The 27,320-nt window shown below is 45.0% G+C and overlaps 2 protein-coding genes across 6 annotated transcripts in view; one reads left to right on the top strand and one right to left on the bottom strand.

The window, feature by feature from the left end:
- Positions 1-10,752, top strand: part of disp3 (dispatched RND transporter family member 3) — a 14,963-nt gene extending 4,211 nt beyond the window's left edge. For 3 of the 4 annotated variants that reach the window (XM_086313896.1, XM_086313895.1, XM_086313894.1), the window contains 19 exons: positions 895-1,890; positions 1,971-2,190; positions 2,273-2,640; positions 4,150-4,310; positions 4,500-4,639; positions 4,745-4,836; positions 4,945-5,109; positions 5,451-5,612; positions 5,700-5,846; positions 5,946-6,079; positions 6,174-6,343; positions 6,446-6,576; positions 6,855-7,039; positions 7,155-7,281; positions 7,432-7,577; positions 7,681-7,840; positions 7,952-8,065; positions 8,155-8,327; positions 8,412-10,752. In XM_086313896.1, the coding sequence (XP_086170022.1) occupies positions 903-1,890; positions 1,971-2,190; positions 2,273-2,640; positions 4,150-4,310; positions 4,500-4,639; positions 4,745-4,836; positions 4,945-5,109; positions 5,451-5,612; positions 5,700-5,846; positions 5,946-6,079; positions 6,174-6,343; positions 6,446-6,576; positions 6,855-7,039; positions 7,155-7,281; positions 7,432-7,577; positions 7,681-7,840; positions 7,952-8,065; positions 8,155-8,327; positions 8,412-8,768 (4,140 nt within the window). In that variant the 5' untranslated portion in view covers positions 895-902 and the 3' untranslated portion in view covers positions 8,769-10,752. The remainder of the gene's footprint in view (positions 1-894; positions 1,891-1,970; positions 2,191-2,272; positions 2,641-4,149; positions 4,311-4,499; positions 4,640-4,744; positions 4,837-4,944; positions 5,110-5,450; positions 5,613-5,699; positions 5,847-5,945; positions 6,080-6,173; positions 6,344-6,445; positions 6,577-6,854; positions 7,040-7,154; positions 7,282-7,431; positions 7,578-7,680; positions 7,841-7,951; positions 8,066-8,154; positions 8,328-8,411) is intronic. The other variant, XM_086313898.1, reaches the window with a different exon arrangement.
- A 642-nt stretch (positions 10,753-11,394) lies between these two features.
- Positions 11,395-27,320, bottom strand: part of bmp1a (bone morphogenetic protein 1a) — a 30,192-nt gene continuing 14,266 nt past the window's right edge. The window contains exons 5-20 of one of the 2 annotated variants that reach the window (XM_086313899.1): positions 26,006-26,184; positions 25,678-25,783; positions 20,912-21,036; positions 19,141-19,256; positions 18,867-18,969; positions 18,487-18,603; positions 17,995-18,140; positions 17,686-17,881; positions 17,314-17,439; positions 16,050-16,243; positions 15,746-15,926; positions 15,503-15,628; positions 15,184-15,311; positions 14,610-14,823; positions 14,060-14,310; positions 11,395-12,757 (exon numbers count right to left, since the gene is read on the bottom strand). In XM_086313899.1, the coding sequence (XP_086170025.1) occupies positions 12,623-12,757; positions 14,060-14,310; positions 14,610-14,823; positions 15,184-15,311; positions 15,503-15,628; positions 15,746-15,926; positions 16,050-16,243; positions 17,314-17,439; positions 17,686-17,881; positions 17,995-18,140; positions 18,487-18,603; positions 18,867-18,969; positions 19,141-19,256; positions 20,912-21,036; positions 25,678-25,783; positions 26,006-26,184 (2,443 nt within the window). In that variant the 3' untranslated portion in view covers positions 11,395-12,622. The remainder of the gene's footprint in view (positions 12,758-14,059; positions 14,311-14,609; positions 14,824-15,183; positions 15,312-15,502; positions 15,629-15,745; positions 15,927-16,049; positions 16,244-17,313; positions 17,440-17,685; positions 17,882-17,994; positions 18,141-18,486; positions 18,604-18,866; positions 18,970-19,140; positions 19,257-20,911; positions 21,037-25,677; positions 25,784-26,005; positions 26,185-27,320) is intronic. The other variant, XM_086313900.1, reaches the window with a different exon arrangement.

Genomic DNA, 27,320 nt, shown 5'->3' with positions numbered 1-27,320 from the left:
CAGTTCATTTGGCATCTTAAGGGTTTGCCTTTCAACAGTCTTTCTTCCCTGCTCTCCAACGGGAGGAATCTTTTTTTGCAAATATTGATTAATCCGTGTCATTTGTAAATTACTCTCTTTTATGATGGATTTTTCACTCTAGCTAGAAAGCTGACTACAGCTATCTTTTACACATAATTATGATTCAATGTCTTACCTGGCTGACCTTAAAGCATCGTTCTAAAGAGAATAGATAAATTGCTGCAGTTAGCAGACTCACTGCCACTTGAATGCAAACTGTCTGTAATGTCTTGCCTGAGAGAAAAGAAGCGTAGGGGTGGGGTGGGGGGGAAAAGTGACACCTATTGACACGATTAGTCGAAGGCTGCCCATCGCTGGAGATAAACTCTTTATACCCCGCTCACTCTTCTTGTCACTAATTAGACAAGTGAGATGATTTAATTTGGTGCAGGGTGGAAACAACTGCATCGACTGGTCATATGTAGAACCCCACTAGTATACGCTCTCCGGGTGATAATGGCTTGCATGGGCTGGCAGAGAAAAGAATTAAATCACAGCTTTTTAGCCCGTCTCACCCCAAGCTCTTGTGATCAGCATCTTAAAGCAGGACTCGGCCAGCCATTTTCTATTACGAGCCCTTGAGGGGAAGAACAAGAAGGGGGAAAAGGTCCCCCTCGCTCAATTTTCTCCATGCGAGCAACCAGTGGACGGCCTTTCTCGCCAGCTGCTTCAGGATAGACTTAATTCGCTCGTGTCCTTGCTCTCTGAGCACAACTTTCAAAGTTGCCTTGTCCCCCATTCTGTCGCAGCTGTGCTCATGTTCACCTGACCAAGTGGACAACAGCCATAACGTTAAGTGAGTGATGATCAAGTGGTCTTATGTGTCCCTGACAGGTGCCGCAATGGATGTGGATGATGAGCCGTTGCTGTTTCACACCAGCTGGGGTGGTGGAGAAGAGGAGGAGGAGCTGGAGGAAGAGGATGGAGCAGCACACGCCGCGGAGCAGAGCTGGTCCTCGGGGGATGCTTGGGTTTGTGGACTGTGGAAGGCAGTGGGGTGGGTTTACACGCAACCCTGGGCCAGTGGGGCGGTTTTAGGGGCAGCTGTCCTGCTGCCATGTGCCCTCTTTGCCTACATGCTGCTCTACTGCCCTCCTCTGGACATAGACCTCTCCTACAGTGCCTTTGAGGTTCACAGCCACTTCTCAGCTGAACGTTTTGACGCCCTCGCCATCGCCGTAAAGACTCAGCTGGGGTCGTGGGACAGACGCAGACGAGACATAGATATCATGGAGTCTGAGGCGCTGCGAGAGCTTCTGCTTGAGAAGCTGGGCAGGAAGGAAGTGTTCAATAAGATGGATAATGAGGACACGGGGTCCTCCGCTCCTCAAGGGGACCCTTTACAAGCCAGCGATCATCAGAAGAGAGGAGCAGCAGCAAGCAGAGATGAAAGGACAGCGCCTCATCTGGGTCAGGGGGAAACGGGGACGCATGAAAGCATAAATCCAGGAAAAGGGGAAGAAGAGGCGAGATTAGGGGATGGAAATTCAACTTTTTCCCTCATTAGGAAGCGCAGATTTGTTCCCAATTACTACTTACAGAGCCAGGCTCTGTGGAGGATTGAGCTGGTGTTTGTGGCTCAAGGCAAAGGCGAGCGCAACATCTTCACTCCAGAGCGCCTGCAGACGATACACCAAGTTGAGCGGCTGCTCATGCAGCACCCACAGTTTCATCAGTTCTGCTGGAAGCCTCTGGAGTTACTGAGGGATCTGCCACTGGGGCCGTCCTACTGCTCCCCACCCAGCTCCCTCCTGTCATACCTCTACCCCAGTGAGAGAGGAGGCAAGATCTACTATGATGGCATGGGCCCAGACTTGGCTGATATTAAAGGCAGGTTGAAATTCCAGTTCAAGCTTGAATGACTCCTTGGGGTAGCCCAACTTAACTTTGCTGATTCTCCTCATGTGCAGGTTCTCTGGGCCTGGCCATTACCCACCCGCAGTTTTACTGGTACGTGGATGAGAGTCTGTCCCCGGAGCATCTGTTCTCATCCCTGTTACGCAGTGAAATCCACTTCGGAGCTCCTCTGCCGTCCTACTACTCCCTGCAGGACCGAGCGGATGAGCAGAGAGCACGCTTCAAAAACTTTGTGGTCCAATATGCAGACATCCTGGCCAACCAGTCTACCAGGTCAGTAAAAACTCTCGTATTCACAGGTACTGAATGCTATTGCAAACACTCAAAGTTGTTTTGTCTGTGTGACCTGTTCCAGTCAGGTAAAGGTGCTATATGGGGGAACAGAGCTGTTTGATGACGAGGTGAGACACACCTTCCACAATGACATGATGCTGGCTGTGGTCAGCGGAGCCTGTATTACTGTGCTTGTCTACGTCCTTACCTCCTTTTCTGGTACAGTATCCCCGTATTTCACTTACATCGATGTGTGTACATGTTTCTGTTTGAAGGCGCAGAAATATTTACAAGCTTCTTCTTGTCTCTGCGCAGTCTTTTTGACTTTCTTTGGACTTGCTAGCATCGGACTGAGCTGCCTGATGGCTCTTTTCTTATACCACGTCGTGTTTGGCGTGAGGTACCTGGGCATTCTCAACGGAGTTGCAGCGTTTGTTATTATCGGTATCGGTAAGTCGTTTAAGCAATAGTTTGACATTTTGTAAAACACTTTGTGTTTATGAAGATTGATGCCACTTTGGGGTTTGTAAAATACACTGAACAGCCTTATGACCACCTACCTAATAATGTGTTGGTCCCCCTTTTGATGCCAAAAAAGCCCTGACCCAGCGAGGCATGGATTCCTCTAGACCATGATGTTAGCAGCAAACTCTGTAAGTTGTGCTGTATAGCCTCCATGGATCGGACGTGTTTCACCAGCACATTGGACAGATGCTTGATTGGATTGAAATCTGGGGGCCTTGGAAGCCAGGTCAACACCACAAAATCATGTTTTTGTTCCTCAAACCATTCCTGATCTGTTTTTGCTTTGTGGCATGATGCATTATCCTGCTGAAAGAGGCCACGGCCATTAGGGAATACCGTTTCCATGAAAGGATGTACATGGTCTGCAAGAGTCAGCATGGGCACCCTGACTGGTCTGTTGCTACGCAGCCCCATTTGCAACAAACTGCAATGCACCGTGTATTTTGACACCTTTCTATCAGAGCCACCATTAAGCTTTTAGAGCAATTTGAGCTGCAGTAGCTTCTCTGTTGGATCAGACCACACGGGCCAGTGTTCGCTTCTCATGTTCATCACTGAACCATGGCTGTCCATGACCCTGTTGCTGGTTCACCACTGTTTCTTGGACCATTTTTGATAGATACTGAGCACTGCAGAGCGGGAGCACCCCACGATAGCTGCTGTTTTGGAGATGCTCTGGCCAGTCATCTAGCCAGCACACTTTGAAACTCACTCAAATCCTTATGTTTCTTACACATCTACTTAAAGGACCAATGTTCACTTGCTCCCTAATATAACTCGTCCACTAACAGGTGCCATGATGAAGAGATGATCAGTGTTACCACCTGTCAGTGGTTATAATGTTATACGTAATCGTATGTGAAGCTCAAGGCAAGCTTGGCTTAGCTACACCTAAATACAGAATTGAAGAAGAAGCCACAAGCCTGGCTGGGTCTAAAGTTAAAAAAAAAACTGCCTCTCAGAACCACTAAATCTCATTAAAATGTAAAAGTGCCACCTTGTACTTTTACAGGGGATTTAATTACTACTGGTGACAAGTGGAGTCTTGTCACCAGTTAAGCAAATGGCACAATCCCCCATAAAACCATAATCCCCTCCATATAACATGCTGTAGTAAAGCTGTGTTGTGTGCAGAGTAATTATACAATGTATAAGTGTTAATGACTGACTTCACTGTGAAAATTCACTGTATTTCTCTGCGTCTCGTAGGTCCCCATCTAGCTCCCATTTCCAGGCTTTTCACGCTAAACTAACAAGCTGCAGGCTTTAGCTGATTTCGCGCACAAGATGCAAACATAATGACCTTTTTATTTTCTGACTCTCAGCTGTATGTGAATGCTACGTGGAGCTATTGCTCTGAAATGAGGAAAACTACAACTCTTTGTCATGAGTTGTGCTAAGAAGTCCTCCTTTTGTCTACCCTTCATCTCTCAGGGGTGGATGATGTGTTTGTGTTCATCAGCACTTTCAGACAGGCTTCTCATTTGCATCAGCCGCAGCAGCGAATGATCTACACAATTAAAACAGCTGGCCGAGCGACATTTCTGACCTCCTTCACGACTGCGGCCGCTTATGCCGCTAACACCTTCTCTCAGGTAATTATGAAACTGAGAAAGAAAAGAAAAGAACAGCGCTTAATAGGACATGTACAGGGTGTATAAATGACTCTCCTACAGTGGGTGAATAGAAGTGCCTCTCTCAGCAGACAACCATTTTTCCCACGATAAGCACAAATTGAATGTTTCAAGGTCCTTTACACTGCGCTTTGTTCACCTGACACTCAGATCCCAGCCGTGCATGACTTCGGCCTATTCATGGCTCTCATCGTCAGCTGCTGCTGGCTTTGGGTGTCTGTCTTGATGCCTGCTGCCCTTTGTATCTGGACACAGTTTGTGGAGCCTCGTGAACATGCCTGGTTGAGCTGGTAAGCTTTTGCTTCCTTACTTTTTGTGCTGCGTGACACCCACCCAGATCTAATCCCCCTCAGCTGTCTCTCTCTCTCTCCCCCTAAACTCTCCACCCCGCGAAGCTGGAAGCTGTTTTCGGGCCTGTCGGCGAACCACAGCCCTTTGTCGGACGAGGATGATGATGTGGCTCTTCTGTCAGTGGAAATGGAGCCAGGTGAGATTATTATCTGCCTAGCATCGGAATGAAGGCTGGCAGGGGGATTGGTTGTAAGAATGTGTCTCGCGGGGCACCTCTGAGGATCTTTTCCTTCGTCTCTGCCAGGCTTCTGCGACACAGACGGCGATGCGGCCATCCTGTCCCTGTCGGTCGAGACACCTCTGTCCCCTCCGGGGCAGCGGCACGTGGGTGTGGTGAGCACCAATCTTCAGTGGGCCTTGAAGCACTTAGTGGCTAAGCCGGTTGTGGAGCGACGGAAAACTGTTCTAGGTGAGATTTAATCTTAACTCAGAACTTGCAAAGACAACATCAATTTATATCCCAAAACTCAGCGGTTGGGGCTTCTAAGATATTGTGTGCAGAGCTCTTAATGTTTGGTTTAGATGTGAGAGTCACCTCAGGCTTAAGTAAGAATTATTGTAGAAATTCTGTAATCTCTGTTTGCCCCGAGGGGATTCTGCCTGTCAGAGTGAGTGCAAAGCATTCTCATGAAGGATTCAACCACACTCTTTGGGAGTGACTGTAATTGATCCTCACTGCTGATCTGTCCCACAACTGTTCTATCAAACCCTCTTTTCTGTCGTTGTTTGTTCATCTCCCTTCTGGCCCAGGTGTCTTTCTCCTGGTTCTGGTCTTCTCAGCTGCCTTCTGTTGTCTCCTGAGGCCGGCCACTCACGCTCCCCTTCTTTTCCGCCAAGATACAAACCTCCAGAGTCTGCTGGCTCTGCGGAGCAACCTCAGCGGCCAAGGCATCTCCTGTCCCATGTGCTCAGGTAAGAGTGGAAGCACAACTCGGTTAACTTCTTAGATCTGGAACGAATATCAAAAGAAAAAAAAAAAAAACATGTCGTGTCCTGCAGGTGTGTTCATGGAAAAACCCCACCCACTTCCCACCCATGCTCCCTCGTCTGCATTTTTGTATCCTACACATCAGCAGAGGCCGAGCAGGACAACTCCCACTGCTGCTCCGAGTGGAGTGAAACAGGACTCACTCACTAACCAAACAGGTAAAAACCCAGCACATAAAAAAACCCCAAACCCAGCCCTTTTCTCATTTAAGCCCTGTTTCCTGTCTTTAAAATCCTGACCTTTGTACCTTTTTCAAGGCCCTCTTGTGACAGTGTACGTATCAAAGTTAGACCACGGAGCCTCTACAACCATTTACCGCTTCTCCCTTAACGCCAGCATCCCGTCCCCGTGGAAGATGTGCAGCACAGAGCGTGAGGTGTCATCATTCCAGGTGTGAGAGCAGGAAAAAAGCCAACCTGATTATATTGGTAATAATTCGAGTCCCACTAAAGCAGCTTACAACTAATCTTGCTTTATTTGAATAGGCTTTTAATCAGCCCCATGGCAATTACACCGCCAGAATGACAGTGTGTGTTTCCCACGTATACCTCCCGTACGACAGCTGGATGATCACGTCCGGCTCGTGTGATCCTCGTCATGGCTGGACGCCAGATTTTTCCTTTTATGTAGCATCATCCCCACAGCAGCACAGCAGGTGAAGGCACAAAGGAAGAATGTAAAACAGAGACTGAGACAGGCTGTCAGGTTGTTTTAGTGGGGAAATCTGTCATTTTTCAGCTCTGCTTTTTCCCTTTAGGAAGTTGTACTTTGCTCAGTGCCGCCTGAGACCTCATCCCAGCCGCGTGTGTGTCAACCCGCCAGGCTGTGGCATTAGCTCTGGGCCTGATGGACCTTCACGGGGAAGCTTTTATACGTTTTTTCCCAGCGGTGAGCGAGCAAGCATCTCGTGATAAGCATAAAGACTGTTTGTTAGCATCAGGAAAACAGTTCTCACTCCGCATGAGTCACGCTGCACAAATGTCTTTTTCCTGTCATTTAGCTGAGTCTTAACTACAGAGAAAACACACTGATGTGACTTCTCCTCTTAAAGTGAATCCTCTGGAGAGTTTTTTTTTTTCTTTTCACAGTGCACCAGTTATGCAGATATTTTTGCCCCGTATAAATAAACGTGGTTGAAAGGGTTTTCTTTGCTTCTATTTTCAAAGATCCCTCATCTGCTGCCAAAACGAAACCATCCAAAACGTTTGGCTTCAATCCGTGCAGCGGCGGTGTGTGCGGCCAACCGGCGGTGCGTCCTCTGGTCGACACCGGAGCCATGGTTTTCCTTGTGTTTGGGATCCTGGGAGTGAACCGAACCGAACGCAGGGACAACCACGTGATTGGAGATATGGTGATGGTCACACCTGCGCCACATGCATCTTAAACTGTCGACTGGAGGAACGCTGCACCGGATTTTAAAAGGACTTTCTCACCGTTGTAAATTTGTTGTTTGATTCTCTCCAAAGGGCAGCATTATACTGGATCCAGACTTTGATATTTTCCAGGAGATGGGGCATCTTTGCAAAATCTGCAAAGCTGTTAGTGCAAACACACAGCTCGTAAAGCCGGGAGGAGCACAGTGCTTGCCGTCAGGTAACATTTGCTTATCTGATGGGAAGGGAAAGTAACTTTTCAAATGTGGGGTTTTTTTGTGGCACAAAAAAGTAGTATAAAGTCAAATCAGCAAGGTTAGGCCTTCTGATTTGACAGCACGCAGGCTAAAAAGTCTGCTGTTCCTCACAGGCAACAAGCTATCTTCCATTCTGCCTCTTCTTCATCCCGAGTGCCACTCTCTCCCTGAACCCAACCTGCTCCCAGGGCAGCTGTCCCATGGAGCGGTGGGAATGCATGGAGGGAAGGTCCGCTGGCTGTCCATGGCCTTTGAATCTGTAAGTCTCTTCATCTCCATGCGACAAACCGCCGTCGGTTTCAGAGTTGCCGCAACGCCTTAATTCTCTCTCTCTCTCTCTCTTCCTCCTCCTCCCTTGTAAGACCACATACAAGGGAAAATCCTCATTTCAGACGTATTCCGATTTCCTGCAGTGGGAGAACTTCATCCAGGAGCAGCTCGCAACTCTCCCGCAGACCTCTTCTCTGCAAAGAGGCTTCCAGACGTGTGAGCACTGGAAGCAGATCTTCATGGAAATCATAGGCAAGTGAGAGGTGGAGCAGATGTCAAAGAGATGCAGTGTTTGTTTTTTCCTTTTCTAAAACTGGAGACAGATAAAAATGCCGAAAGTGCTGCCCTCTGGTCCTGTTGTAGGTGTGGAGAGTGCCCTCTGGAGTCTGCTGCTGTCTCTGGCCATCTGCGTGGCAGCTGTTTCTGTGTTTACCGCACATCCTCTGCTGCTGCTGCCCGTGCTCGTGACCATTCTCGGTAAGAGCCGCACTAACATATTTACATTTGAAAGTGATGTTTTCAAATAACCAAGAGTGCATTTCCCTCATGTTTTTGGTCTTGAATAGGGGTGATCTGTCTGGTAGTGGCGCTCATGTATTGGCTGGGATGGGAGATGGGAGCAGTGGAGGCAATTTCTCTGTCAATACTTGTTGGATCCTCGGTGGATTACTGTCTACACCTGGTGGAGGGATACCTTCTGGCTGGGGAGACCACACCTTCTATGCCTTCTCATAACTTGGTACGCGACTATTCTAATTTCAAATTGACCACAGCGTGTTTTTTTTAAGAGTCTGCACTTTTTAAATCTCTGTTTTATTCGCAGGAGCCTCAGGCCGAGAGGCAGAGGCGGACTCTGGAGGCAGTGAACCATGTGGGTGTTGCCATAGTGTCCAGCGCTGTCACCACAGCGATCTCCACAGTCCCTCTCTTCTTTTGTGTCATTGTGCCTTTCGCCAAGTTCGGCCAGATTGTGGCCATTAACACGGCCGTCTCCATTTTGTACACCCTGACCGTGACTGTGGCCACGTTGGCCTGCGTGGCCCCGGCCCGCTTCAGCAGACACCCAGGCGCTGTACTCAAGGCCAGCCTGGCTGTGATGGCAGCCGCCTCTTTGGGAGCAGCTCTGTGGTGGGTCGGGGGACAGCTGGGTGCCATGGCCTGGCAGTCACTCACCACATAAACACTACTGATGTCACACAGAGGCGTTCCTCTGTATGCAACCTGTGAGAACTATTTTCTTTCTTCCATGTTTGTGGAACAACGGCTCAGTACACGGTTACATACTTTACAGCACAAAGATGTCAGAGTTATCACAGTTTTTTTTCTTTGTTCTCACTTGTATTGATCAGTGGATTGTTAAGTATAGAGGGGGAAAAAATCCCCACTCTGGGTGTCTCTTTTTAAAATCTAGTGTAACTGAATATGTGACTCATAATAGTAGGTTGATTTCTGATTCACACGAGCTGTTTTTGGTTTGTTTCCCCCCCTTCATCTTCAGCCCTAGATGATGGAGTAATTGTTGGGAAACACTGACTGAGTCACAATTTTCATCTGTGTTACTTATTGAGTTGTGAAGAGTTGCTGACTGTTCTGTGACCTGCTTTTGTGAACACTGACACAGCGCAGCGCTGCGATGTCCGTGAAGACCAGTGTTAATGGTTCACTTTGATACGTGGCCATGTTGTGAAGCATCAGAATGTTTCTTTGGGTTTTTTTTTTTTTTATTCGTCGTTTTGTTTTCTTTGTCTCGATTTTGCACCGAATGTGATTTTTCAGCCACATTTGTATCAGAGCTTATGATGTCCCACTGTGGCTGGATTAAAAGTTCTATAAACCAAATTTATACTCTGTTTTTATGTTAAATGTAATGTAAGATGATGTAAATGTCTGCGTATGCTGCTCTTACTCATTCTGAACTGAGCTTTGGATGCTGCCAACACACACACGTTTAGAAGAACTCTCAAAGCCAATATTTAGCACAAGTCACTTTCCTCTTTTGTGACTTCGTTTTATCTCAGATCTTACAAAATGCTTCAAGGTGTCTATTTTTGTCATTGGGTTAAAAGAGACCTTTTATCAGCTCCTCAGGTGTACCCTCCACAAGCCCTCCGCCACACTCACAGCCTCTCACTGTAACCTGCTCGGTTCTCCCACAATTCAGAGCACCACTCAATAGCGTCTCCACTCTGCCCCACAGTGAAGGTGACGGCCATTTGTCAAACCGCACAACGTAACGGTCGGGGGAGAGGGGCCGACTGCAGCAGGAGCAGTAAATTCTGGTTTATGTGCGTGTTGTTACTCGTGGATGTCAAATAAAACAGGTGCAGAAAAGCTCGGGGTCTTTTCTTTTTGTTTTCCTTCCTCCTGCACGGTTATGTAACGGAGCGGCGGGATGACGGCCTGTAGCTGTTGGCTTATAATCACATAATTACCGGGAGAGCTACTGTAGATGCGTCGCGTCTCCGGGCGGCTGTTAATAACTCATATGAAAGAGGTCAGATGAAACAATGAATTGCATTAATGTTTCATGCTGGTTATTAAATAAAGGGACGCTGTTCTACACAAAGAGGTATTTTCTACTCAGCGTGATGGAAATGGATGTAGGAAGATGAGAACAAATAGGAGTAAAATTAGAAGGGAAAAAAACCCGTTGACTTTTGTTCTGGAGAGACTTTAATTTCCACTGTGAATGAAGGGGAGTGTTTGAATGTCTGCGTACCTTTCACATTCATTTCCTTCTTTTTTTTTTATTACCGCAGTGCTTCTTGTAGGGTACCTAGATGTATCGAGCTTGATATCGACATCTGTTATTTCTGTCTACCATCTATTGATATCTCTCTCGCTACCCCTTCATTTGTCGATAGCTCTTTCTCTCTCCAACCCATCTTTATAGAGATCTCTCTCAATACCCATCTAGCTATCTATCTAATGCTATTCTCAATCTCTTTCTACTTATTTCAATAACTCTTGAGATATAAAATAATGAGAAATATTGAGATGTATCTCTACTTATGTTTATTTATACCAACCTATAGCCATGTCTATTAATTTACATGGTACTTTTTTGTTTTGTTTGTAAAAAGATCTCTCCAAGCCTGCAGTCTTGTTACACATTTATGTATGTGCAGTACTTTTGTTAAGTAAAGGGCCTACTGTCAGGCACTCGAGCAGTTTTTTTTTTGTTCAGCAACATCGCTCTGCTCCTCATATTTTCATGGAAAGAAAAAAAAAAACAATAGGAGAGTAATGGAATAATCAGAGGGAGAGTGATGTTACATGTAGAGGAATGAATATTTAGCAAAGTGGAAAAGCAAATGCTTTCCTACTGTCGTCTGGAATGAAAAAGCTCCCGTCTATAAATACTGAATAACAGATAATATGAATAAGAGATAGTCTGTTTATATTTGACTGTTCTTTTCCTGTGTTTGCAAAGGTTCTTCAACAAACTTACTTCAAACAGGGAGCATTCAAGTCCTCTGGTCTGTTACTCCGTCTTGCACGTCCTGGGTAATCTCTGCCAGAACACAATTTAACTACAGTGGCCTAAAAAACAGGTTTACAGAGCTGAGCTCAATTAGCAGTATGGATAAAAGGTCAGTCATCAAACAAGTGTGTCAGGCCACACAAGGCTCATGCAACATGGTGCTGAATAATAAATAAAGAGAAGGAAGGAAGTGAGAAACAAAGTATATTCAACACTGACCATTGGCTATACATTGGAAGGCAATTATAAGGCTAACTTCAGAAATACCTCCCCCCCATTACATTATATATGTAATCACTATGACAATAAATACCCAGGCTCATTTGGTTCTTGAGAAATACTTCATTGTAGCAAGAAAAAGGCATTTTCTCTGGAGAGAAATTATTTTACATCAGACGTGTAAATCAACACGGAAACATAAGTCATATCTTTATTACCCCATGTTACAGGGCACACACAATGTTCAAGTATGCCTGAGGAACTAAATGGAGCAATTACAAAAAAAATATATATATAATAACAGAATAAGAGATAAAATGCATTTAAAAACAAGTGAACTGGCATTGCATTTCACAAAATTCCATAAGCTCATGATTTTGGAACAATTCACTGTAAAGTGCTAACTGGTTCGAGCTGAGAAAAGCACACGTTCCCTTTGAAAGATCAAACATTACTTTATACACGGAGGTACAGTAATAGCCAATCATCAGGCAAGCAATTACCAACCAGAAGATATGGACCACATTTCATTTATTAGTCCTTTGATAAGATAACAGATTCCTACATTTTCTTGTTAATGGTAACAACGAGAATCTTGCCGCTGGTTGTCAGGACAAAGCCAATTACAAATGCTGGTGTTGTCACGGTACCGTTTTCCTCCTTGCCTTGGAATTACATGCACTTGACTGACATACAGTATCGATATCTCAAGTCAAGTCCTTTTAATCCTCTTATGGATAGGAATCCTTGAATCAAAGGGATGAGAGGAGAGTGAGGTGAAGAGAGCCTTTACTGAGGAGTGCAGGAGATGTTCCCCATATGCCTCCTCCTCTTCTTCTCCTCCCCTTGCATGTGGCAGGCTGGCCTGACAAAAGCAGGGATCTGTCCAGCTGATGCCCGCCTTCCTACAGGTCCTGAGAATCCACTGTTTTCCTTTGTGCCTTTCTCGGCATGTATTTAAAAAAAGAAGAAAAAAAAAAAAGAACAATAAAAACAAACAAACAAACAAACAAAAAAAAACATATCTGGTGGTATTGGGTCAATACATTTTCCCCTACTGTCCACATAAAGCAGACATCCACCCTCCCACCCCAATCCTAACCATAGAAAGGTAAAAACAAGGTGTACTGCAGAATGGCTTTTACTCCTCACAGTCTGTGGGGGGAGCTAGAGCCCCTAGGAGCTGAGGTGCGGTTGGTGGTCTTGCGGCTGTTCTGTCGTGTCTGATTCATTTTGTTGGCCGAAGGGATCCGAGCGTCTGGCTGGCGCCTCCCTTGGGGGCCCCTCCGTTTGCCCCTTTGCCCTGCACGGCCCCTTCTGGCCTCCGCTGGTCACTTGCGTGAGTGCAGTGTGTCCTGGAACTTGGTGCTGGTGTAGCGGACGTGAAATCCCTTTTTGTTGATTGTGTCGTCGGAGTGGAACTTGATCACAATGGAGTCACCGGCCGAGTAGATCTCCTCTGGAGGCTGTCAGGAGGGACAAAACAACAGATTCGTTTGTGGCTTTCTGCTTCCCTGAACTTCAATTCAAACTAAAAGGACTTCACACATGCTGAAGTCCAATCAGTGAGTCTGACAGAGAGCTTCTTGACTGCTACTGCTGTAAAAGCCAGGGGCCATGTGAGGGTCTGGGTCCAAGACTAGCCTTCTGCAGCTTTCTCCTCTTCTTTTTTTTTTTCCCCTTTTGTTTGTTTTTTGCTTGAGCTTCATATTGAAGTGCACCGCTGCAGAAAGCTTATTTCTTCCCTGAATAGAGCCATATAATGTGTTGCTACACACATGCTTCAAAAAGAGGTAATTGCATTACGTGAGCACAAAAATATGAAACATTTGACCTAAGTGTTTTTCAGAACACCATTATCATGTGAAAATTGATTTTAAAAAATTAATTCGAGCAATCATTAGTTAAGGCGCCGAATCAGCTGCCCTGTGGTTGTCACAAAGACGAGCGTTGCAGTGTCAGAGCAGTCAAAGCCCGCGCAACCAACTGTAAACACACCGGACTGCCGATTAAAGCCGCCGGTGAAAATTCGCCACAACATAACGCCCTGTAAGTCTTGGTTTATTGGGAAAGGGATTTTAAACAAGAAGAAAGCGGCCCATTCTATTTTATTGTAGACCCAGAAACAATCTACTGTGTAACTGAGAAAAGCCTCGGGGCTGAAAGTAAACCTCCCCCACAACGTAATGAGTTTTTACTCTACTTTGGACTGAACTGTGTCAGTTTATTTCAACCTGTTTTATAAAAGGAAACTTGATTGAGGAGCTGCTCCCCGAGGAACCCGTGGTGTTACGTCCCCTACAGCGAATGACTCATAAGAATGTGCGTGAATAAGAGGCCAAAGCTTATTAGAAAATCTTGTAAATGAAATCAAGCTGTTCTCTAACCTGATGAAACTCGAGTTACTATTCCCCACAGGACTCATTGTTTCATAGACCAGCTGCAGCCTCCATCGGCTGATTATTTCACCGCTGGAAGTAAGTGCCAGAGAGTCCAGCGACACCCAGGGAGTGACCAGCTATGTTGACCTGTAGCCACCTCCCAAGCAGCACTCCTAAACTCAGGAGGAGCCCGCTGGCTTAAAGCCAGAATCAAAATCCCCAGGCCGGGTCAGAAAAGTCACCCCATTACAGGCGACAGGATCAGTTTTGACAGGATTAATAATTCCAACAACTCCCTGATAATTACATCCGGGCAGTCACGGTGCTTCTCTGCAGAAGGAGTTACCCAAAAAAGAATCTCAGAGAATTATTGGATAATGTTCTTACCCCTGAGCCACAGTAACGTCCCAGCCGTGGAGACTTTGTGTCAGGGCCATCGAAGAGCTCCATGTAATCGTAGCCGCAGTCCGCCTCTTCTTCGATCTCAAAGGTCTGGAAGATGAGCTCCACGCCATAGCCTTTCTCCGCCGAAATCACCCACTCGCAGTCAGAGGCTCCGGGGTAGTTATTGTCTCCAAACTGGGCATGGGAGAACAGGTCCTTGGTTTTGACTTCCGCCTTTAGTTGACCTCCACACTCTGAACAGAAAAGTTGAGTTAAGCATTTTTGCAGAGAAAAAGAAGTGGGCTGATGGGAATCAGGGCCAGCTGTGCTTTTGTGTCTAGAGTCATCCTGTTACAAAAGGAGAACATGGTCTGAATCATCCCATTTTGAGACAGGGTGGTGAACATTGACCTACAAATCCTGGAAGAACATCTAAAGCCCTTCATGAGGTTTGATATGACTAATTGACTTAAAAATAACAAAAACCGATGAGAAACTGTACACTGTTTTTTTTTAGGAGAAAAACCCCTGAATGCTGTAATATAACTCTCACCCGCAGTATGGGAAGCCTCAAAGCCTTTTTTCTGCACAGAGTTATCAGAGAAGAAGCGAATGAACAACTTGTTGCCGCTGGATGTGATGGGTGGAGGCTTCTTAGTCCCACAGAAACGACCCAGTTTCTGCGCTTTTCCATCGCGCCCGTCATAAATGTCAATGTGGTCATAGGCACACTCCAGGTGGGCCTCCATGTCAATCTCATTGAAGGCCTGTTAGAAATGAAGAGGAAGATCAACTCGAATGATAAGGCTTAGACATTAAAGCCCTTTGTCTTTTAGCGAGATAGTAAGGGAATATTTCTAGAAGATAAGAACTTAATTAACTCGGCACACGGAAGATCAACGCAAATAACAGCAAATAACAGACTCTATATCTGTGGCACAGTGGGCAAAAATGCAAAAATAATAACAGAAGGGGGAGCCACACATCATCATTAGGAAGGCCATAACAGTTTCTGACATGAGCACAGTAAACACAGATGTCCTCAGCGGATTTAGCAATTCAATTATGCAGATAAAGCTGCTAACAAATAAATAAATGACTGACAAGCAGGAGGTTGTGGCACGTACGATTTTGATGCGGTGACCTGGAGTGGTGGTGAGCACCCAGGTGCATGCCTTTTTGCTGGGGTATTTATCTGGCCAGTTGGGGCTGGTAATAATGCCGCTCACACTATTCACAGTGTGATCACAACCAGCTGCAAAAAAAAAAAAAAAAAGAAAGAAAGAAAGAGATAAAATGTCGACACGGTGCTCTGCGTCAGGCTAATCTACAATGGGCTCAAGCACTGCACTCAGACTGTTTATCGCTCTCACCAAAATCTAAGAAGAAGACGAGTAGATAGATCTATTCAAAAAGACAAAAGACAAAAAATGTTATGTGCAATACCTTCTTTGCAGTCGTGTCTGTTCTCATGCAGCACAAAACCACTCCTACACTGACAGCTGTAGCTCCCAAAGGTGTTGACGCACTCATGCTGACAGCCACCGTTCTCCTTGGAGCACTCGTCCTTATCTGCAGGACCACAGAGGACACAACAACGCTGACGACTGCTCGCTTTGAAGACTTGACAGGTTGCAGATCTGAGTGAGTGAAAGCAGAGACCGTGCAGAACCCTGCCAGAAGACTTACCTGAGAAGAACTGCGCTTTAAATCCCTTTTTGGACACCGTGTTGTCGGATTTGAACTCGATGCGCATGTTGTTGTACTGCGAAGTGATAGCTTCTGGTTTCTCTGCCCCACAGAACTTCCCGTGTAGCTTCGAGTCGGCCGACAGCCCGCTGCGTACCTCCACGTAGTCGTACTTACAAACCTGCACAGGACGTGTTATTTGGTTTAAATTACAAAACTCAAGGAGGAGAGAAATGCTTCATTTGCTATGATTAAGGAGAGATGCGTCGCAGTGACAAGGAGCAAAAGTATAGAACAAACCCACCCATTGTTCATTTAACATAACCCCAAATCTCACATCATTGCCCTCAGTCTCGAAGACGTCAAAGAGCAGAGTGATACGGTACTGCGTGGGGGCAACCAGCTGCCAGATGCAGTTCTTGTTTGGGGGGTACTCTCGGGGCCAGCCTGGACTGGTTATCGAACCGTTCAGCTTGGTGATGAAACCTCCACAAGCAGCTGGACACAAAAGACAGAAAAATAAGCAGCTTGATATGCGTGCAGGTGTCCACACACAAAAATAAATAAATACATGATATCACTGTATATTTCTCAAGGATTGGTTCCAAATGTTACGCTGCCATCTGAGATTTCCTTTGAACATAACAACCCTCGGAAAAATGTGATTACTGCCTGACCTTTCTGCCAAAGCTTTGTAGTAGCAACGCAGGATATAACACAACAGCAGCAGCTGGTGATACTCATTAGATCACTTGGCTATTCTTAGTTAATTCCGTCAGTCATTAACTAAGTAAAATAAAAAGCTGTGCTGACACATGGACTGTGTCGAAATCCAGAAATAATAATAGTGCACAATATCTAACAGATATCTATATAAGCACAGGTTTTAGGGATCATTTTAACTCAATTTAAATGCAGGTTTAAAATATAAAAAATGTATTTTAACCATGTAAAGCCTGAACCCTGAAGTTTACTGAAGCAAGAAATTGAATATTTGCGTATACGAGTGCATCAGTCATCTAAAACATAACAGGGGGTTAGTGCTAAAAAAACAAAACAAAAAAAAAAAACTGTCTGCAAGCTTCATGTGGAAATATTGCACGTACACCATGAATGTATATCCTTTCTAATATGCATTATTTTAATATTAACACATTAATAAGAGAACTACATTCAGTTATGTGCATTTTTAATTCATTTTAATGTGTCCGTCTTTAATTTCAGGCCCCGTTAATTCAACATCAGCGAAATATTTGTACACACAGCAAAGAGATGGGTAGCTGGCTGACTTCCTGTAGAGGCAGAAAGGGATTAAATGGTAATGTTGTGCAGCTGTGTGTGCTAGCAGTTGGGTCTTAAACAACAACATATAATTTGAGGTAAAATAAAGCTTTCATTGTTGTAACACAAATCAGAAAAGGCCGTGGCTGGCCAGCACCACTATTAATGCTGGCTGTTAGGAGCAGGACTGACTGTACTTATTGTATTTGGGTGGCTAACTGTGTAAAGTGCTTTAGCATGTAAATGACATGGTGAGCAGGGCTGGTGACTTTTCTCCCTGTACTTACCCTCACAGCTGCGCTTGTCAGCAGCCAGCTCATAGCCTGGGTCACAGGCACACTTGTAGCTGCCTAGTGTGTTGACACAGCGTTGCTCACAGCGACCGTTGTCCGGCTTGGAGCACTCATCCATCTCTGAACACACAAAGATATGGCCCTTTTAGCTGGCCCCCCTGGCTCAGTGGCTTACGAGAGAAAACCCTCCAAAACAACAGCAGAGTCGGGCAAAGAGGGTCGCACAGAACGCAAAGGTGCAAGAAGAACAAGGATATATGAAAGAAAATTTAAAAAGGTCATGACCTACAGAGTGAATGTTGGAACATGCTTTAATTCAGATGCTGACATTCTCTCCTAGATGTTGTCAGCACTTAAAAAGTTCACCTTTGAAGAAGTTTGCAGCAAAGCCGGCCTTGTTGACAGAGCCATCTGAGACAAATTTCATCCACAGATGGTTTGAGCTCGTTTTTATGTCATCTGGCTTGTCATAGCCGCAGAAGCGGCCCAGCAGAGGGCTGTTTTCAGAAATCCCATCGCGCACTTCTAGATAGTCATATGCACAGCTGTCGTGTCTCTCAATCTAAAGAAAAGCAGAAGATTTGGTGTCAAAAAGGGGAAAAATTAGTCATGAAATCCAGAAGAAAGCATGAACACTATTCTGTTAAAAACATTAAAAATGCATTGGTGTCTTACCTCAAAAGACTGGAAGGTGAGGCCTACGTGGAAGCCCTGAGCGACAGAAATCTTCCACACGCACACTTTGTTTGGCCTGTAGTCATCGGGGTAGTTGGGAGACTGGATCTGGCCATTGTCCTTCTTCACCTCCCCGCCACAGATGGCTGCATGTGACAGTAAAAACAACACTGAGCTATTTCATTGCTATATCATCAGTATTTTCCTTTGGAAAAAAAATAAGGTGCTCACTGCTGATTCACTGATTTATGCATTGGGGATTAACTGAATGCCTTCACACTCACACACATACATCATCCCTTTGCACGGTCTGCAAACAATAGAGCTGAATGTGAAACCTGGCCAAGATCTGATTAATGCAGCATAAAATGCCTGACACATCAGCAGTAGGAGAGCCAAAAAGGGTTTTTTTTTGCTACAGCCTCTACACATATTGTTGGATGTGTGATCCGACCCTGCGTTCAGCATGCATGGAAGAAAATGAGTGCTCACCTTCATAAACAGCAGAGAAACCTTTTCCCACCCAGTTACTGCTGCTGCGGAACTCAATCCACAGGCGGCTGTCAATGGAGATGATCGGCTCGGGCAGCTTATCGCCACAGAAACGACCTGGGTCACAGGTGAAAACATAAAATCAAACATTTGAACCTCACAACATCCGCAGTACTGGCAGAAATCTGTCTCCAGAGCTCTACAGAACTTCACACGAAGCACACTGCATCCACCAAAGACTGCACCCAGCTTTCACTTGCAGCAGTTGTTTTCTGAAACTGAATGTCTTTTAATTTGTTTTCCCTTACACAAAAGTTGACCAGGAGACATCTGGAGGTTTGTTGTTCGTTAGCTGCTCTCTGAATTCAGTTAAAACTGACCTTTAAGTGGTGCCTTCCTCCAGTATCCATCTCTGATCTCCACGTGGTCATACCAACACAAGTGACTCCTGTACAAATCCATGGAGGTGAAGTTCAAAATGATCTTAATAAAAAAATAAAAACCCATTATTGGGACAGCAGGGGGCAAAGGTCACATATTGCTAAATCTCAGATAAATATGATGAAACCAATAAACTGCATCAACATGAAGGAGCCAGAGATTTGATTTGAGGTGCCTTTAAGCAAAGATCAGACACTTTCCGTAAGCTCGTACCTTTTCCCCCGGTGTGACTGATATTCTCCAGATGCAGTGCATGTAGGCCGAGTATCCATTTGGGAATCCAGGAGAGGAAAAATTCCCGCTGCTGTCCTGCAGGCTGTCTCCACATCCTGTGCACAGAGACAAACGCACAACTGCACATCAGACCCGATGCTCTGCCAGTCAGTCTCTGTCTGAAATCACCTAAGCTACTAAAAAAAAACACAACAGCTCTGAAGTAGATCCTCTGAAACTTGCGGCTGCGGAGACAGATGCTTGATGCTGGAATTATAACACTCAATGTGAAGAAAAGGGCAGTGCTTTCATGTTCAAAGGCACATCTGCTGATAATATTCAGCCACAACCCCTCATCTCACCCATCCCCTCCCCCACCTACTCCAGATGATGATCACACAAAGGAAACAAGAGAGTGTGAGACACTTTCTCTGAGCATCTTCTGAAAATAAACCTGGCCCACTATAAATAACCCGGCCCTCTGGAGGATGTGATGCATTATGTACGTGTTGCCAGTGAAAAAAAACAAAAAACAAAACAGAAACAACCTTTAGTTTGATTGGCAAAACTAAGTGTGCGATGACTGAGTCCAAAACAATATGCAGCCTAGAAGAATGAGTGCGTGAGGCTCCAGCCAACTGGGGGAAAGATGCCTTTGATTAAGGCACGAGGAAATAATAGAAGGCTAGATTGGCATCTTCAGCTGTCCGTCTCGGGTGGCGTGTAAGCATTTACAATCACCCTTGGGTTTTTGTTCTTTTACCTTGAACTTCATTTAGTAAGAGTTAAGAAAACACTCTCCTTGCCTGTTTGCGTTCAAAGCGAGAAACCGACGAGCCCCGAGCTTCAAGCTGTGTGAAATAACGCTTTGTGCGGAGCTCTGCCAATCCTGAGCCATTAACCAACACACATTTGGGATGACAAACACTCCTAGGAATGCTGCATGAATGGGAGATCCATGGCTCTTTAAGAATTTTTTGTTTTTTCCAAGAACACATGGAGAGACTCACTACCTCATCCCCCCACAGCACGTGCCACATCATCCAGTCTTCCTCAGGAGACAGCGATTGCCATGATGAAAGAGACAGAGCACTTGCAGTGATGCACGTAGATACATTTAAAACTTCCACCTCTGCCCTGAAACCACACTGGATGATCCACTGTGGTGACCAAGCACTATGTTTACTCATTGAAACTGACTGCTCAGCTGTCCCAGCTTTACCTGCAATTAACTGTCTGACACCAAATGCATTCAGCAGAAGGCTGCTCTTCAACGTACATCTGCTAATGCTATAAATTGTGTTTACTTCAACAGCATCAGATTCTCTCTCCTCTGGAAGCATAAACACACAGAGAGCTTCAGAAAAGTACCAGGATTACATAACTCTCCTTAGTGTATAGCCACGTGGTTTACATTGTTGGGAGTAAACACGCGTGTCTGCACATCACAGCTTGTACAGTCATTTCGGTTATTGTCTTTAGAAGAACAGCTGTTCTTTTGCATCTATCTGGGAAAACAGACTGACTAACTTCCTGTCCCTGGGTAGTGTTTACACTCCTCCCTGCTTGGGAGTCTGGTACGCTATAGCTAAGGAACCGCACCACATCAATCGCCGATGTGCACAGCGTAAGCTGCATCTGCGGAGGCCAGGAGAAGTTACAGACCTCTCTCTTCCTCTCTTTCCTTCTTTCTCAGGGTTGTGCTATGCATACGTTCAAAAATAGACAAGAAAAACCCCATAGCAGACAAGAGCTGTCATTTTGGCCTTACTGGAGCACTTGTAGAGTTTGCGTGCCTGTGCAATATCCCCTTTGCTAAGTCTGGTTCTTTGGCCAATGGGTGGTCGCACGCCGTTCACATCGTAGCGTGGCAGGATGGTGTCCAGGAAGATGCCTCTGTAATTCAGAGAGAGAAAGAGAGAGACTGATGTTAATGTTGCATAAAACCCCAACTGCATGCGCACCCTCCTGCAGTCTACTCCAGCATGCACACATGCCACAAAACGTGTTTGTTCACAGGATTAGGTAACTTACCATCAATCAGTGCAGTTCAATCACTGTCAACATTAACTAAAGAATTAAGAGTTCTACATACCCAGTTAAAAAGGAGTGCTGACAGTCAGAAAGTCAGAAAGAAATGTGATTGCTTTTGTAGAAAAAAAAAAAAAGAGCAAATCCAACTACCAGACAAGACACACATGGAGTGCTCATTATCATGTTTACTTTCTGGATTAGCATTTAAAACAAGATTCAGGATATCAGAAAAAAGTAAAAGGCTTGTAATGAGATGCCATCAGAATTTATTTGTCTTTAACCAGCTGTTGCTCACCCACACCCATGTGGACACAAGAGGGTTTTCATTAAGATAAAGACCCAGCTGCTTGTACAGTAAGAAACGACCTAATTAAGATGAACATCAAACCTCTTATCTATGAATATCCCCACTTTTGATAGCGTAACCAGTCAGTATATGCTTTGACATACTTTACTGTTTGACCCTTGCTCACTCTCTAATGAGGTTCATTAAAATTACGATACCATCTGAAAATGTTTCCTGCACTTTTACTCAGCATACTGAACGTTCAGTGTCCACATGTGTGCGCCTGGGCTTTGAATCTCCCTGCATCCGGTGCTACTCTGCAGTTCTTTCAGATCTACTCATCTCTTTGATATGGGACTGCTGTTGAATTTCAGTCTTTCTTTAAGGTTGAGGTCACACAGTCCATTTCAGAGGTTAATGCTCAGATATCATCCTTTGCACACACACACACACACACACGCGCACACGCACACACACACACACACGCGCACACGCACACGCACGCACACACACACACACACACGCACACGCACACGCACACACGCACACGCACACGCACACACACACACCCAAAACTAAGAGCTTAAGCCCTTCTCCAGAGTTACTGGGAGTTCAAAATAAATTCCATAAGCCGCGGAGGCAGGGAAATGAACATCAGCCACATTCTTGATAAACATCCAAAATGAAAACTATAAAGATAAATAAAATTAGATAAAACATCTGCAAATGTTAAAAATGAGACAGGACAGAACAGTTAGTCCAGAAAGACTCCTTTTTACAAAGCTGCCTCACTTGACACTTTGCTAGTTTATCATCTTCATTTTTCTGTAAGTATTGGCAAGAAATGGTCTGGCTCCCTGGCTGTTCCCATGGTGACATGCCTATCAACGCCAGGCATGTGCAAACAGAGCAGCCTGAGCTAACAGTTTAGGCTCTGCCTGTCTGCGAGCTTCCAGGAGCCCGTATGCTGGCTGCTGAAGAAAAAAAAAAAATTAAAACAAAACAATGCCACTCCAGTCGGTGTCAGAAAAGACAAAAGGGGACACTGGCAGATCTCTATTTGAGCTGGCACTGCTCCACACACTCGTCCTAAAAAAAAAAAAAAAAAAAATCTCTCGAGCAAAAGGAGGGGGAAGGCAGAGCCATGGGTCGGGTAACACACCCGAGACAAAAAGCAAGGGATCAGCCCTGCTTGTCCCCAGGAGACACGGCAAAACATCAAGACAGGCCATGAAATCTTCCGAACAACACCCGCGGCAAAGGCCCTGGCTTCCCACGGTGATTTACTGTAAAACACAGAGCAAACACACCGGCCAACAATGGACCGACAAAGAATGACACTGGCACAGGTAAATCAGCCAATCAGCTCTGAAGAGAAAGTGCTTGGAATGACTTGTGAAAAGCCAACAGGAGCCCCTCGTCTGCTAATACAGCTCTGTGAAACATACCCCGGCAGTGACAGCCACCGCTTCTCATTTCTAAGCAGCCTTTTTGGATCAGAGGAGTTTGTATAGGAACAGAGTCAGAGTTGGACTGAAAACAGATCAGGGTGGATTACCTCACATAAATATACCCCATTGTGCAGCCAGCTGTAGAACATACTACAAATTTATAAGATTAAGAGCCTAAGTCCAAATGATGACCTGGGAGTGACCACAGCTAAATGGACATGTGCTGACCTGACTGAAATCCAATACAAGATAAAAACCATTTCCTCTTTAAAACCTCAATTCCATGGAAGTAGTGGGCTTTGTTTCCTGTAAACCTGGAAGCTAAGACAAGACAAAAGTTTGTTGTTTGCATGGAGAAGGAGTACAAATGTCTCTCTTCCCCTTTGTCTCTGTTCTGCAGTCTTTTTCTGTACACTAACAAACACTGGAAAAGCAGCAGTAATTCATCTCCGCTCGGCGTGAAGTGCATTAACAACCTACAGTTTGGATGCACGGGGCCAGGCAGGAATTTCTGCATACTGGCCTACATCCAGCCTCAGCCTCTGTTTAGACAAAGATTTACTCCCCACTGTCTGTTTGTTGCGAGAGCATGGCAGCTATCTGGGAAGAGGCCACAACTCTTAGACTGTAACCTCGGGCATGGGAGAGCCAGTGGTGGGAAATATAAAAATATATGCATGTGCAAAGCTGAGGGAAGGGCTAACAGCTGGTTCTTATATCAGGCGGAGGTAGTAATGATTATAGTCTGCGCTTACTTGTTTTTTTTGCTTTAACTTTAGGTGCCCAGAGATCAATTTACACCCATACTGAGTGACTGAAGGCTGTCTGGTAGATGGAGGGACAGTTCTACACACTAAACTAGTATCATATCCCGCACATGACATTAGGAGATGGCCATGATATTCACATGCCTGCAAACCTGGGTTGTAACAGCTTTCAAAAATAATTTAACATATACTGCCAAGTTGTCTTGAAGCCACTTGCAGTGAGTGTAGTGCTGCTTTTGGAATTACAATAATGAATCAGCAGCTGAAAGAGTCAAATACTCCTAGTTCCTCTATTCTGGCTTTGTAGTCATCCAGATGGTAAAAATACTTGAAATTAACCACAGTCCCTGATGACTAGGTCAAGAAACCAGGCTGCCTTGTGTTAGTCATGTACCTTTTTTTCCCCCCACCCGCCTTAGATGGATCCTTCATCCAACACTGTAGCTAACCAGTGATGTGCTAAGCAACAGCACAACATCTGGCAGGCCTTCCCATAGAATACAACAGGGAGTGAAGAATGAGGTCAGCCGATGACAAATTTAAGTATCACTAAGAATACAAACAGTTCCTCTTTTACAAGCGCATGTTTTTCTAAGCAACAAGTTTCTGGAAGATTTAATGCCAAAATTTCAGCTGGTCCTCTGCAGTTCTTTGTACTGACGTTACTGTCCCAAGTCTATGACGCACAAATTTCAAATCATGTGACTATTTAGTTTGTAAAGCATTAAAAAGGAAAACATTTGCATTTTTTATCCTATGTAGATTATTTAGGGATTAAAAAAATGCTGCTAGGTGTGTGAAGACATTCAGTTTGGAGGTAGTCATAACACCAAAGTGCTGTGAAGATGCCAAAATGTTCCACTCCAGAATATAGGTCTCTGCAGTAACCTTGGGTGACATCATTTGTCCCACCATGAAAATCTTTTCAAAGAACTCTTAGGACCATAATGAGGTGGTTTATGGATGAAACCCTTTACGAGAAGCTTCACACAACCTTGAAGGTGGTGTCCATAAATGCTGTTGTGATGAGGCAGGGCTACTGTTGCTGAGCTAGCTGCTTTATTGGGGCTGCTACTGCAGGAAAAAACAGCAGGAACCAAACAAAGGAGCCTTAATTTAAAACAGGCAGTGTGAAAGAGCGAGTATATCCCAGACAAACACTTTTACTACGCCTGCAAAAATTCACATCTCACTTTTCTTATTTAGAGTTACAATGTGTCTATTGTCATACTGCTAATCCGGCAAATGCCAAAATTAAAGCGAGAAGTGTAAATGATACCGTTTACAGGTAAACCCTATAAACAAAGACCACAGACCAGTCCAAAGAGACCCAGTCACGGTCTGAAATGGAACCTGGCATCCAAGTTCTTCTTAGTTTCCTCCATTTACCTGATATACGACTCCCAGTACACCAGCAGGTAACCTAACCTTGTCCAAATATCACTTAAAAATCATAGTACTACTTCTCCAGTTGACTTTAGGCTCAATGCAATGTGAGGATTTATTAATTTATTTCTTTTAAAATGTCATGCCAAAAGATATCGGGTAGAAATCGGTTTATTTTTGCACTTAGTGACAAAAGACACTAAATCAACAGCAAGCTTTGAAATTTTTTAGCAATTTCTTGTTAAGAACAAATATGCCACTGCTGTAGATTTCTGTAGATCAGGTTGCATGTGCTGGTCTGGTGTGTACATTTAATATAGAGTTTAATATGATGAGCTTGTACAGCTGCACTGATCTCTACTGGACTTTCTAGTAAAGAAGTAAATACGTGTTTTTTTAATTTATTTCTTCCTACAAGAATTGGGATTTGTGCCACATTACTGAGCGGCTGCTCGCAGACACAAACCTGGAGCATTACACACCAGTGCAGTCATGAAACATGGAAATGGAAAACGAGATGAGACCAAAGTTGGAAATGGTTCAGTCTGACTCGCTCTTAGACTAGTTCTCATGTCTGGGGCTTATGGAGTTGAACTTTGGGTTTGGCTCCTACCTGGAGAATGTATTCCTGGCGTAATGCATGATACTGTCAAAGTCATAGACTTCTCCTAAAGAGTCCACCTCTCCTGGCTCCATCTTCAAAAAGTTATATTCCTGTCCTGTAAAAGAGAAAAATTCAGACCGAACCCTTACGTCAGGCGTAAATATAGACTCTCAGGATTAGGTTCATGAAAACACTTCTGCAAGTTTGTGGCGTTTTATACTTAGCTCAGAGTGTGTGAATAAATGTGTGACTCTTAATATTTTATCTAACTCTCTGTCTCCGTCTTTCACTTACACACATTATTGCTGGGGGATCTCGGAGAAACCTGAGGTCTTACCTGGTTGAATGTTGTCCCTGATAATGCTGACGTGATCATCTCGGTCGGGTCGTGTGTGTTCGTGCCAGAACCCAATAACATGACCTAATTCGTGCACCACAATGCCAAACTTGTCACAGTTTTTCCCTATGGATATGGCCTGGGGGCCCCCTCCGCGGCGACCCACATAGGAGCAACACCTATGAATCAGCAGGCAGACACACATGGAAACACAGGCAGGCAGTGTGTAAGTCAAAACACAGAGACTAGACTTTATGCTTCACTTCATTTAAAAAAAAGAAAGAAAAAAAGTAGTGAGTGGAAAAAAACGAGGTTAGCAAAGAGAGAAAAAGGAATGCATCTCTGACTCTATCTATCTCAACATGCTGCTTATGTATATAATAAAACTAGAAAAGAAATCACCTCAGAATCTCTGCTCTGTTTTATAGTCGACACATACAGGAGTGACATTCATTCAGCTGTCTGCTAGTGGAAACGCTGAGAGTAACTGAGGAAGCTGGCTGCAGCGCTCCATCTCGATGTGACATGAAAGGTTGAGTGTGGGAGCCTGCAGGATGGGCACACACATAATGGCCCTGTGGGCCAGACAGCCGCTCTCTAATTACAGCGAGCCAAGTCAGGCTCTCCTGAGACACGCCTTGAACTTTGCACAGGACAGATGGGGGCCTGCTGAATATGCAGCAGAGTCAAGCGTTCCCACTGCTAACCGCTGCTGCCTGTGCGGATAATGTCATCGTTGTTGCTCCAGAGGCCAGCAACTGGGCTAAAAATGGCTTTTAACAGTTGGCTAGAAAAAGTTTCATGAGTTGCATCCTTTTTCCTGTTGGTACTGAATGATATAAATCAGCAGGAGGGGTACATTTGAGTAATGACATGATGGTATCCGGCTTGTGGACTAAATCTGAGAGGTTGATATGTTCCCTGGAAACCTCTTTAACAACTCTGACTTCCTTTTCTCAAAATCCTAAATGGATTTGCATTCTTCAACACCAAATGTTTTAATGAAAAACTGTTTCACGACGGCTTACAAAGAAAGAGCCCTGCACATCCAAACAGGTTGTCAATAGTCGCTTAGCAACGAGAGCCACCACCAGCACTTCCCCTGCGTATCTGTTTAAAGAGAAATGCTGAGTGGACACCGAGCCCGACTTTCAGCAGAGTGCAGCAAACAGGCAAAGGAAGTCTCTCCCTCGTGCCCTGTCCTGCACACCGGGTATGATTTAAGCACTCAGTGACTGATGCAGTGTGATGATCAGGCACAGGAAATTCCTGCCCACCGAATGGTTTGCGCTTTAAGGGCTGGCAGGGGGGCAGA

This window comes from Aulonocara sp. 'chitande type north' Nkhata Bay, linkage group LG12 (genome assembly GCF_057382095.1).
Source record: "Aulonocara sp. 'chitande type north' Nkhata Bay isolate Kocher_YH1m ecotype deep benthic linkage group LG12, A_spYH_male_GT1.1, whole genome shotgun sequence".
Taxonomy (NCBI): domain Eukaryota; kingdom Metazoa; phylum Chordata; class Actinopteri; order Cichliformes; family Cichlidae; genus Aulonocara; species Aulonocara sp. 'chitande type north' Nkhata Bay.
Note: the sequence above shows the minus strand (reverse complement) of the source record. Positions and strands in the feature narration are given on the sequence as shown.